General features: G+C 43.8%; 1 protein-coding gene across 1 annotated transcript; it reads right to left on the reverse strand.

Annotated features, from left to right (window-relative positions):
- Positions 1-200: 200 nt before the first annotated feature.
- On the reverse strand, positions 201-8,991 carry LOC311178653 (tripartite motif-containing protein 5-like; the record flags this gene model as incomplete). The annotated part of the gene is made up of 6 exons (XM_084245392.1): positions 201-796; positions 1,371-1,471; positions 3,464-3,486; positions 5,332-5,631; positions 6,261-6,356; positions 8,569-8,991. 6 exons carry the CDS (start codon positions 8,989-8,991, stop codon positions 201-203), a joined length of 1,539 nt encoding a protein of 512 aa, XP_084101518.1.
- Positions 8,992-13,504: the final 4,513 nt, after the last annotated feature.

The raw sequence follows: 13,504 nt of genomic DNA on the forward strand, positions 1-13,504 counted from the left end.
GCCTCTCCTAACGTGCATGATATTTAGGAAAAATATGACACAGGGTAAGTGATACACCCTGTTGACAAATAAAGGATGTCAAAATGCAAAAGAAAGGAGGCAGCAAGGAAAAGGTGGCAGAATGCTGGAAATAAGCTCAGTGCCTTAGATGCCCCCAAGGCAAAAGGCACTCCAGGGAAGTGCATGAGGATCAAGAAGGCTCAAGGGCCTCGTTCACAAATAGTCATGGGGAATGTACAATTCAGAGGATTCAAATATGGACAAATTCTCTTAGGAAAGCAACACTTGGAGTATTCATAGATGCGTGACCCGTGGTTTGTGACGTTGTAAAAGGAAACAGTGCCCGCCTCATAGTCAAGGAAAACCCCAACACGACTGGGAGGGACGGTCATGGAAAAAGACAAAATCTTGGGATAATGGGAGTAAATTTCCTCAAAAGCAAGATACTCTGATCGATTCTGTAACCCTATAGCCCACATGTTACATGCAGGCTGTAATCCAGCATAAAAATCTTGTTTAAAAGTGAGTTTATCAACTCTCAAGGCAAACTTCTCTACAATTCTTTGACAATGGTTTTCCCCACACACCCCCAGAATCCAGGAACTTTTTTTGGATACATCTACCTCCCAGTAATGTTTCCCATTTGTGAAAACTGGTGATCCCAGGACAGAATAATCATAATAGTAATTCGAATATTTTGTAACTGGATAGTTGTCACACAAATTTCTCACTTCTCTCTTATTTGCAGAAATCTCAACAGTGTGTTTATAGGTGGTCTGATTCAAGGTGACATCAACTGCAGAAAAAGTAAAGTTTTGGGTGAGGGACATGAAGTATCTTTATACATTACATTGTGAGAAGAATCATGAGAATAACTTAGCAGGAAATGGAAAGAATTTTGGTTTTAGGGAGAAATAAAACACTGCAAAATCAGTCTGCATGTGTATTAGAATGAGAAACATGAGTTTTAAAATATGAGCTCTATTAGAAATCAAAAAATTCAGAAAGATGAAGTGAATAGAGAAGTTTGATGACACGAAGATTTATCCTTACCCCAGGAGCATCGCACACTCGCCAGGTCTGAAATGATTAAAAAAAAATCTAAACTGGTAAATCTAAGCAAAGCCCACAGCACTGAACTCTATCTCCTCTCCAGATTAAGGGAAGTTCCTGAAACTATGGCAGGGAGTAAACTAGTAAATAGGGTAGTGCTGAGTCCTGGCCGATCCCCACTCAACAGGACATTTCCTCAGCCACGGTCTCCAGTGCCCCCAGCATCACTGTCCACACCTAAAATCTGTGTTTCTTCCTAACTTGGTCCCTGCCATTGCAACGCCCCCCAGTCGCCCAGCCGGCTGACCCCGCCTCACCAGCAAGCCCTCGCAGCATCCCTCTCAGATCCGGAGCTTGGTACACACGTCTTGGTTGTTCGTGAAAAGTTTTTGGCTCCTTCAGAGTGAAATCCCAACACCTAGAATGAGAAACATAGATTCCCACACCTCTAACATATTGTCCTGTCAAAACTACTAACTTCTTATCGCTTCACTCCAAGCAATACACTTGAACTCTTACCTGGAAACTAGGAGAAAAAGAGTTAATGCTGACCTCAGAGTCAGAAAAAAATGGGCTGATGGCTCCATCTGTGTGACTCTGGGAGGTCTTGACCTCTCAAGAGCAGTTTCTTCCTTACAAAGTTAAATCACTAATATCTATCCCTCTACTTGCTAAAAATCATGCAAAATTATTTGTAATAACGAATTTGACAAAATAAAACTTTATTACCTTAAAAAAAGTAATATGTGGAAAAGTCACCATAAGTATTAGGGATCCAGAGAGAAAAACAGAAAGGAAGTCTCCAGATCCTGGCTCCTGGGTGTCTAAGATACACCAAGTTTGGGAACACTCCCTGGAGACAACCAAGATTTCACACTCTACTCCCCACTGGGGAGGCCCTCAGAATAACATTTAAGACTCAGGCTCTCTGAGAATAATTGCAAACACTTGGAATAGAATACATGATGCTCTCTAGCCTAACAGTGGTCTGGATTTTATGTGTTCAGAAAGAGGTCGATGCTGTGAGGTAGGTATGAATTTAAAGTAAGATGCTGCCTCTTGATACTTGGGGCCAGAGTGTGTGAGGAGATGAACCACTTTCTTACAGCAGGGCCCAAATATCCCATGAGATTAAAATCTATTTTTGGAATCTATGCAGAACTTTATAGAATGACTTGTTCTACTCTGTGAAATTTAATATAAAGGTATTGTTGCTAATTCTGGGTGCTTGGCAGAAAAAGATCTCGGCTTCTCCCTATAAAAGTCAAGCACCTGTGATATGCAAGAACCCTAGATAGAAGCACACAGAGTGAATAAAATTTATGAAGTCACAGAGGTCTGATAACACAAAGGCTTGATTTTTTTTTTAGTGATTAATTTTATTCTTATATCATTGTAGTTCCCATAGTCCTCCCAACCCCTGTATCACTTGTGAACTGTCACCATATCCCCTTGTGCTCTTCCCCTCTCCTGTTTTGACCCCCTTCCCTCATCCTCCTTTGTTGTATGCCTCAGATCTATGGTCAGCTTGCTAGTTTTGACTTTTTCTCCACCTTCATTTGGTTTCTCTACATTCCACACATAACTGAGACCATCGGTTTTTATCTTTTTCCTTCTGACTAATGTTGGCTAGTATAATCCTTTTCCAGCTCCATCTATATTGCTGTAAATAGTAGTATGTTTGTCTGTTTTGATCGCTGAATAATAGTCCATTGTATAAATATGCCACACTTTTTGATCCATTCATCTATTTTGGGGTATTTGGGTTGTTTCCATATCTTGGCTGTTGTAAATACTGTGCAATAAACATAGGAGTGCAGTTTTTCTTTCAAATTAGTGTTTTTGTGTTCTTTGTGTAGTTTCCTGGGAGTGGGATTGCTGGATCATATGGAGATAAGTTTTCAGTGTTCTCAGGAAACTCCACACAGCTTTCGATAGAGGCTGGACCAGTTTGCAATCCTCCCACCCCAGCAGTGTAAGAGTGTTCCTTTATCTCCACATCCTCTCCAGCATTTGTTGTTTCCATTTTTGCTTCTTAGGTGGTTTTTTTGGTGTGGGCCATTCACTCTAGAGTGAGGTGGCATCTCATTGTGGTTTTGATTTGGATTTCCCTGGTAACTAGCAATGTTGAACATTTTTTCATATGCCTATTGGCCATTTGTCAAATGCTTTATCTTTAAAGCTACTACTGACCCAAACTTGTCAGCTTCCTACCATCCCAATTCCTTTCTGTAGTATCTGGTCCATTCTCAATCTATTTTTTATAAACAGAAATTTAAGACAAATGTATACCCATATTTCTCTGCCCACAATGATGCCTCATTGTTAGTGAACACCAGATTACTCAAAAAAAAAGCATTAATCATCTCTCCACAGCACAAAAAGACCATCGCTGGCCTCCCACACATACCTTTGCATGATGTCAGTCACATTCTAGGAGAAAAATAAAAAATAAATAAATTAATTAAAGAAAATCATGAGTCAACAAGTAATAGGTTCTCCCCATTTATAAGGCCTCGTCACATCTCCTCAGCCCCCTGATTAGGTGGGGTAGAGTTGGTCCCACTGTCAGAGACAAATGCAAAGACAAGACCTAGTCGGACATTCCAGAACTCATGTGATGCTGTCAGGTTTCCCAAAAGGTAGAAACAGTTTTGACTCTTGTGGAAGTCAAGTATGTATCTGGAGATGAGACATACTGATAAGGAAAACGAGAAACCCATAATTTTATTCCCCAAATGCAGACTCCCTCTGAGATGACTGAATAATTATTGGGCCTTTATGTATTCAGCAGAAATGGAATGTATGTGCTACTATTTGTCAAGCATTATGCCAGGCTTAAGAGAATTTAAAAAATTATAATATTCTTCAAGAAGTTTGCATGACTTTTTATGAGGATGCACAACACAATTAATATAGGTGCTTTTCCTGTCTCTCTCTCCTCATGTTAAACTCTCTCTAAAATGACTTCATCTATTCCCTTGAATTTTACACACACATATGTGCAGTTGATTGCCTATTTTCACTTGATTTTTTCTCTAAATTGCAGATTAATATATTCATTAGAAAAGTAACAGAATCTGGCCCTCCCCAGTGGCACAGAATGTTGAGCGCCACTCTGTGAAGCTGTCCGCAGCCTCTGCAGTGAGGATTTGATTCCTGGCCAGCCAGGGAGAAACCCACATGGCGCGGCAGACCTCTCCTGCCTCGCCCGCTGCTTCAGTGTATTTCAGTCAGTATACCTGTTCTGTCCCCTGCTCTGTCTCTGGTAAATCCTCTCACCCTCCCTTATATCTGGCCTGTACCTCAGTTCTTGTATGTGTGAATAAATAAATCTTTAAAAAAAATGAAGGAGGGGTGCCATTCCTGCTCATGGAGGTGCTACTGTTTTTTTTTTTGTTTTTTTTTTTTTGAGGGGGGTCTACTTCAGATTGCTGCTTTTGCTACTTCTGGCACTTTTGCTGCTTAAGGAGCTTTGAGCTGCCTCCCTTCTATACCTGCTGTTCTCTTTTGCCTTCCAGCACTTTGGCAAACCAATTAAAACCTTTCAGCACACTATTTGTTGCTTTGCTTTTATGGACCAGGTAACAAGAACCCCTAGAATAGACAACATGGGTTAATCCTCTTTTGAGTTTGGAGTCCCTGTGAAGCCCCTTGGTTTTGCTTGGTATCAAGGGGACATTACAGTGAATATTGTAGGAATTGAAGGGATGATAAAGAATTATTATGAGTATCTTTGCATTCTACAAAGCACACAACTTAGACAAAGTCCTATGAAGACACACATTGCCAAAAACTGACACAAAAATTATTAAAAAAATCTAAACAAGTAAATTATATATATTTAGTTATATACATCTATAATTATATATACATATATGTACCCTTTCATATAAAAAGGGCCAGAATGAGATATCATTTGTGATTCTATTGAAAAATTAAAAATAAATACCAGGCCTTCATTAATTCTTCTCAGAAAATAGAAAGACAAGAGGAAAAATCTCAATTCAATCTATGAGGGGGAAAAAAAAAAGTCTGTTAGAATCTGAAGTGCATTTGTTTAACTGGGCTAAGTTGGATCACTCGATTTAACTAATAAATGTGTAACACTAGCACGTAATAACAGAGGGATATCCAACACACCTGAATAAAATGCATCTTCTCTCCAAACTCATGCTTTCACATTGCACTTGATGCACTAATAAAAAATGAATGTGTAGGGAAACACACTGCAGAGCAGAAGAACCTTAGTGTCACACCAGAAAGAGCCAGCAATACAGAAGGGGAAGGAAATCTGCCCTCATTGTTCTCATGTCTCAGACACTGGGGTTTCTTTTGAGGTCTTACCTGCAGCTTCTCTACGTTTGACACTTGCAATCGATGCTCCAGATCTGAGATGAGATCTTCTATCAACTGGCTCTGCTGAATGAGTTCATTTTCATCCTCTGCCAGTTTATGGAGAATGACTTCTTCCTCCATATTCAGTTGTTGCAGCTCCGTCAGCTCTGCCAAGTCCATGAGACCTCTCAGCTTTGCAAACTCTGCCTGGACACCTTGTCTGTCCTTTTGAATTTGATTCTTAGGAAGGAGAAAAGAGAGAGAGGCGGTACTCAACCCATCAGGCAGAGACTAGGAACCAGCACTAGCACCACTGTAAATGGAAAGTTCTCACAGCAAAGTGAGACAGAGCAAGAGAACAATTCTTAAAGATGCTCTTCACCTATTACTTCCCCTCTATTGTATTCCAAAATAATTCCCTCACGTCTGCAGCACTGAGTCCAACCCTGAGCCAAACAGAGCAATTGGGTATGTCTCCACGTTCCCACAGCTGGACTACTCCTGACAGCACCACTCACCCTCTGCCCAAGTGGCACACTGGCCCAGAACCAGGAGCCATGGCCGAACAGCTTCCCCCAGGAGAGTCAAAGACTCAAACACATGATGGGAATGGAACAGGGACTGCACTGCCGTCCTGGCCAGTATCCTCCACATGAACCTTCCCTCCAAAGACCCATCCACCTGTGCCAGGTTCACTTTTCAATCCCCTCCTCCATCAGGGAAATGATGAAGAGAAGGATAATCAAAAGGATAATCATTAACTGGGATTTGTTAATGATCCGATAACAAAAAGGTAGGAAGTTCCTTGTGTTATCACCCAAATTCTACCAGATTTCTGTCTAAATCCCTCAGAAAGAGCATCCTCCTACCTTCCAGGAAATTCTCCTTTCTTTGACTTCAGCTTCCAAATGTCCAGATTCCTGCAGCTTTTCCCTCATCTGCTCCAGGGCGCCCTGGAACTTGTCCTGTGAGAGGGGAATCAAGCCAGAGTCAAGCAATGGGCTTTCTCAACATCTGAATACAGGTCATGGAGGAAGTAATCAGATGATCTCGAAACATAAGAGTCACAGAAACTGAAAATATCAATGAGAAACTTCGACTTAGAAGAAAATCTGAAGTGTGAACGTATTAAGTCTCAGGCAGAAGTGTGAGAGAAGTCACCATCCCTTCCCCAAGACAAGATGATTCTATTTGTCCTAGAGGAGAAATTTGATCCTGCAGCAAAGAAACAAAATCTCAATCCACCCAGTCCCTCAGTTACACTTCATGTGCAAAGGGAATGATGGATTTTCATGGGTTCTAACTGCCCCCCCAATTTAACCTATGGTTCAAAAACATCTACTTCTGACTATGTTACATCCTTTCCCCCTAACAACTATAAGTCTTTTGTAATCAGGCTGGAGGCACAGAACTGTCCTCTAGACCTTGGAAGGTGAGCCTAGTGTTTCTGTGCCCCAAAAGGTTTAGATAGGCTTTTCAAGCTGGAAAAATTCAATTTGTGCCCTCTTATTAGGTAGAACTAAGGTAAATCAAATTTTTGTGAGTCTGAGGAGGAAGTATTTTCTTATTTAAAGAGATTACCTAGACTGGGCCTCCCTGGTGGCGCAGCGGGTTGAACGCCACACTGTGAAGCTGTCCACAGACTCCGCAGCGCCAGTTCAATTCCTGGCCAGCCAGGGAGATAGCCACATGGCGCGGCAGACCTCTCCTGTCTCGCCTGCTGCTCCCTTCATCAGTGCCTTCCAACTGTCTGCCTGTTCTGCTCCCCGTTCTGTGGTGAATACTCTCACCCTCCTGTGATTCTGGCCTGTACCCCAGCTCTTGTATAAATAAAAATAAATCTTTTTTTTTTAAAGAGATTACCTAGACTTAGCAACAACTCTAAACTAAACTATTTTTTTAAGATTTTATTTATTTATTTATTTAAGCACAGAAGAACTGGGGTGTAGGCCAAAGGTGAAGGGAGTGAGAGCATTCACCAAAAACAGTGGGGAGCAGAACAGGAGAATCTGCTGAAATACACTGCTGAGGGGAGCAGTGGGCGAGACAGAAGTCTGCTGTGCCATGTGTGGGTCAGCTCCCCGGCCCATGATCGAACTCAGACCATTGTGATGATAGGGCTGAGACTTAAACACCTACTCCACCAGGGAGGCCTCTAGAAAAAAACTTTTCATGGGAAAAATCTATCTCAAGGCAAGGCAAATATCTAAAGGCAAGGTTCTATCATATGAAATTGTCCCCTCCTGCTCCAGGAGACCTCCTCCTCCCTCCTTGACACCACAGGCTCCTAACCCATCCTTAACACAGGTTATAAATACTGGATCTGGGCCTCCCTCGTGGCACAGGGGCTAAAGTCTCGGTGCTATCAAGTCATCCCCAGCCACTGCGGCCAGGCCAGAGTTTGATCCCCTGCCAGGGAGGTCACCCACATGGTGCAGCAGACCTCTCCTGTCTCACCTGCTGTTCCCCTCAGCAGTGTATTTCAGTAGGTCTGCCTTTTCTGCTCTCAAACCTGTCTTTGGTGAATCCTCTCACCCCTGCTCCTCTGGTCTGTACCCCAGTCCTTGGAGTCCGGAAACTGCATAAATATTTATTTATATAAGAACAGGGGTACAGGCCAGATGAGCAAAAGGGTGAGAGGATTCACCAGAGACAGAATGGGGAACATAACAGGCAGACTGAGGAAATACACTAACAAGGGGAGCAGCGGGTGAGACAGGAGAGTTCTGCTTCGCCATGTGGGATTCTCGTGGGGTGGCCAGGATCGAACCTGCACTGCAGAGGCTGTGGACAGTTTAACATTGCAGTGCTCAACTGCCTGCGCCACCACCAGGGAGGCCCAAATAAATAAATCCTTTAAAAATAAATAACTAAATGAATGAATAATTAAATAAATAAATAATGGATCTGTCCTGTTTAATTTCAGTATTTACAGTCATGTAAATTTTTCATGTGTACATTATTAAAGGTGGTCTTTTTCTCCTTCTAATCTGTCTGAAGTTAATCTCGTTGCTCATCCAGCCGCAGAACTTAGAGGAGTGGGGAAATTTTCCCCTGTATCAACACCATGGGAAGAAGGAGATCACAGACTTCTGAACTATGGTGACTAGGCAATTAAATGGAGATTTCCCATCAAGTACTATATTCTGCTGTTTTAACTGCATTCTGCTCTCCTACCTCGTACTCCTGGACAATCTCCTCAATGAGGAAGGTCTGGTGACCACGGTGCTCCTGAGACCGCTCACAAATAGGGCAAATGACATTCTCATCCTGCTTACAGAAGAGCAGGAGTTTCTCTCCATGGCGCACACAGAGCTCTTTCTTCTGCTCCTCCTCTGGGCTCAACTTGACTCCTCTGAGCTGCTCCACTATGTTGGCCAGATGCCGATTAGGCCGCAGGTGCCCAGGCTCGTAACTGATTCTGCACACAGGGCAGCTGCTCTTCTCTTCCTGAGTTGCCGCAGACTCCTTGTTGTTTGCAGTGATGCAGGCTCGGCAGAAGCTGTGGCCACAGTCTAGGCTTAGGGGCTCTTTCAAGAGGTCCAGGCAGATGGGGCAGGTCACCTCCTCCTTGATATTCACTAAGATTTTTGATGCCATAGCCATCACTCTTGCTGCTCGCTATCCTGGCTTGAGTCTCTTGCTCCCAGATTCTTGTATATTTGAGAAGGCTGTATTGGAACTAATGAGAAAACCAGGATACAATTCTAATTATATAGAAAACAGGATAGGCTAAAATAAAATATTTAAGAAAAAAATAAGGGAGGTCTTCCCTTGTGACACAAGGGGTTAAGCACAGCACTATGAAGCCATGTGCAGCCACTGCAGCATGAATTTGATCTCAGGCCCAGGCAGCTACCCACATAGTATAGCAGACCTCTCCTGTCTCACCCACTGCTCTCCTCAGCCCTATATTTTAGTAGATCCTCCTGTTCTGCCCCCCACTCTGTTCGGTGAATCCTCTCACCCCCTCACCTCTGACCTGTACCCCAGAATTCTTGTATGCATAATAAAGAAATCTTCAAAAAAAAAGGGGGGGGGGAAGAAACAAGAAAGCGCAGTTCCCGGACTCCAAGGGACTTGATCCTTATCTCTTCACTTGGTGATGGGTAAAATATACTTTGCATAATAATGTCATTACAGGGCCCATGGAACCTGGTCCTTGTTTGTTACCTTCCTGTTGCTGAAAACCTAAACAGCTGAGATGCACTTTTCCTTGTCATAGGAGGGTGTTAATGTGAGACCATATAAAGCATCTATGGGTGCTTAAAGGCCCTGAAACCCAAGCTAGAAAACCCAAGGCCAGCCAATACCCTACTTCCCCACTTCCCCCAGTATGATGATGAGCCTCATAAAGCAGGATCCTTGATGCTCTCAACTAGGGAGTGTGGCTCAGGGTGGCTGCTGCCTGCCCTCTTCTAGTGTGACCACAATAAATGTTCCTCACTTGACTCCAGTTACTGTCTCTTCAAGATTTATGTACAATGGATTGGAGGAAACCAGACAAAGACCCAACAGAACCGGTAACAATTTAACACAATTTTCTTGCAGCTTCTGTTGCATTGTGAGTGCACAACCTAGGGGTATCTTGGGATCCCCCAGAATTCTACTTTCTAAAGGGATCTAGTCATCCATATGATGGAGGATAAGCATAGAAAAAAGTGGAAAGGAAACCCACAAGATCAGAACCTGGCTGACAAAGCCAAGAGCTGGCAGTGGGAGTAGAAGGGATTAACCCAGCCATTAATCCAGTTATAGAAGCTAAGATCCTTAGGAGCCAAAGCCTAGATCACAAAGCACAAGACCTAAGCAGGTATCAGATCTGTAGGGGGTGTCAGCAGAGCAGACCTAAAGGTAAACATATGGAGATTGAGGGTCCTTGTAGAAATCTGTCCACTTTCAAATTCTACATAGTTTATTCCAAGTCAACAACAAACAAATCACTCCAGGAAAGAGTGACCCTTCCCAGAGAGAAGACTCTATCAGGGCAGTCTCTGCACTGGCTGGGGCAGCAATTCCCCTGCCCACCTGTGACTATGCAGGAGCTCCTTTTGGACAACTCTCTCCCTCTGCAGGGCAGCAGCTTCCTGCCTGCCCATGACCTGTACCTGCCAGGGCTTCTCTGCACTGACCTCCCTCAGCAGAGGCAGCTCTCCTCAAGGCTGCCCGCCTGCAACCATGCAGGGCTCTGTCTTAGCAAACCCATCTCTTTTGGGGTAGCACTTACTTCCCTTGTGTGTCTATGTAAGTGTCCTTTATTCTTCTCTCCCTTTTATAATATACCTGCTCTTTAAATATAACTAACATCACTGTCTCATGGAGTAACTCGCCTTTGAAACTCGCCGCAAGCCACTGAAAGGGGAGCTCTGGTGACACCTTCGCCAGAGTGAACCCAAGAGCCCCGCACTCCCAACCCAACAACTGCAAAAACAGTATCATGTACACACAAAGGCAAAGCAAACCTTTAGTGTGCAGAGGGCGAGAAAAGAAATTTTCAAAACAAAATTATCCAGCCACTAATGGTAAATGTCCAGACAAGGTTGACTTAAAGTGGGGCCACTGAGGCCCCAAACCGTGCCAAAGATCTAAAGCACCTTCAGGCAGGGAACCACAGAAAAACTGTTCTGAAGCAGGTCCCAGAAAGCAGGGGTGGGGTGGGGTTGGGGTGATGCAGTGAAAAAAACAGGTCTCTTTTCCTGCCTGATCAGATAAGTATTCTTACCCTTTGCATTTAACAAGTTGTCTTCTTGCAGTCTCAGCAAAAAGGACATTCCAAAGAAGATAATAAGGAAGTAAAACACCTGGTATTAACAAAGCAAGCTTGCACCCACCGGAAATCTCCATATACCTGCATCAAAAGGACAAGCTGACCTTTCCTTTCACCCCTTTGTTTTACTACTTGTATAAATACCCCTGCCCTCTGCCAAAGAGCAGGACTGTGGTCTTTCAGACTCGAGCCTTCTGCCCTCCTCTTTTGCCCACAAATTAAACTACTTTCCATCTCCTCAAACTGTTTCCTTTTATTAGCTGGGGGAAACTGAGGACACTGTTCAGTATGATCAGATACCCTTCATGCTGCCCGCTAATAGCTGCAGCTTACACAGTGTTGCATCGGGCAACACCACACTGATAAAGAAACGGGAGTTGTGGAGCAGGCTACATAATGCAGGATGCTGCTAAAGAGCAAGATCCTGGCCTTTTTATTGATACACAGCACAGGTTGTAAGGGGAGGAGAAAAAGGAAAGGGGAAGGAGATTAAAGAAAGGGGAAGAATGTAGAAAATCAGGGATTGTGAGTGTGCCCTCCAGGCACTTCTTATCTGCTTGATGACTAGGTATTGTCATTGAGATCACACCCTAGTTCCCAGCCATGGTTTTAATCTTATCAACAAGGCCTTCCACTTATCAGCTTCTGGGGTCCCTTTTTATACATTGGTCCTCGGCCCTCCCCCCAACCCTCTGGCATTCCTGGTCATACCTCGGGAGACATAGCCTTCCCAACATGATCCAGCTTTATGCTTTTATTTGATTTGAGGGCACCTTGCAGAGTTGGGCTCCTGTACCTAACTGACTGGCCCATTCTATTTTTTTTTAAAGATTTATTGATTTATGCACACAAGATCTGAGGTACAGGCCAGAGATGTGGGGGGTGAGGGAATTCACCAGAGATAAAGTGGGGAACAGAACAGGCAGACTGACGAAATACACTGCTGAGGGGAGCAGCGGGCAAGACAGGAGAGGTCTGCTGCGCTATGTGGGTAGCTCCCTGACTGGCCGAGGCTGCAGATTGCTTCATAGTGTGGTTCTTAACCCCTTGCGCCACTAGGGAGGCCCACTGACTGGGCCATTTTGCCCTTGCTGTCGATTTAGAACTATAGTTGACAAAATGGTGGCCAAACAGACCACTTAGGAATAGCAGATCCACAACACAGGAAGAAGTACATGGGCTCCCCTAATCTAACTGCCCTTCCTCGGGGACTTAGGATCTTGTTATACTACTTTTTTCTGACATATTTATACATTAACACCATCAAGTAAATACTTTTGAAAGTTAAAAGTTGTAAAGATGTCCTTATGGAAATTCTTCCTACTTACTCCTGATCTCTCAGCTGAGCTCTCTTTCTGGATGAGCAATACTGATAGAGGATAAGAGTAAAAAAATTGGGAAGGAGGCATTATAAGACCAGAAACTGGAGGTGGGGGTAGAAATGATTAACATAGTCATTAAACTATAGAAATGTATCCAGATGTGGGGATATAGAGATTGAGGACCATTGGAAAGAATCACTGGTCCTTTCAAACAAAATATAGGAAAAAACCCTTAGGTGCTAACCCTAGAAATAATTAATTTAACAACAGTTAACAATGCCACACAAAAAAGAACCCCTCCCAAAGAGAATACCAATCATATACACACACACACACACACACACACACACGTATAGCTATATATTTATAGCTCTGCACTGGCAAGGGACAGCAGCCCTCCTGCGTGCCTGTGACCCATGGTCATGCCAGTGCTTCTCTGCACTGACCTCCCATTGCAAAGCAGCAGAGGCCGCTCCTCCCAAGGCTGCCTTCTGTAACTATGGAGGTGTCTCCTAACAAACCTGTCCCTTGCCAGGGCAGCCTTTCTGCCCACTTGACTCTATGCAAGTGTCCTTTATTCCTCTCTCCCTTTTAAATAAACCTGCCCTTTTGGATATAACCCACTTCTCGGTCTTGTGGAGAAATTTGCCAGGGAAACTCGCCGCATGCCACTGAAAGGGAGCTCTGGTGAAGCTTTTTCCAGAGACAACCCAAGGCCCCCGCTCTCCGAACCCAACATCTCCAAAACCAACTTCACAAGTGTCCTTATAACAAACCTGCCCTCTTGGATATAACTAAATGTCTTTGTCTCATGCGGAAACTGCCTGAAAGCTGCTGAAAGGGGAACTCCGGTGAAACTTTTCTCAGACGAAACCCAAGTGAATCGTAGGGCAAGTTACGGATAATCAAGCAGCCTCCAGGGCAGTGCAGGGACTTCAGGAGAGTCAAGGAAGGCTCCAGAGATGAGGGCAACAAAGTCCAAAGGGGACGAATCAAACACCCCAGGACTAAGGTCAACAGGACA

Source organism: Talpa europaea (genome assembly GCF_964194135.1).
Source record: "Talpa europaea genome assembly, chromosome: 1".
Lineage (NCBI taxonomy): Eukaryota > Metazoa > Chordata > Mammalia > Eulipotyphla > Talpidae > Talpa > Talpa europaea.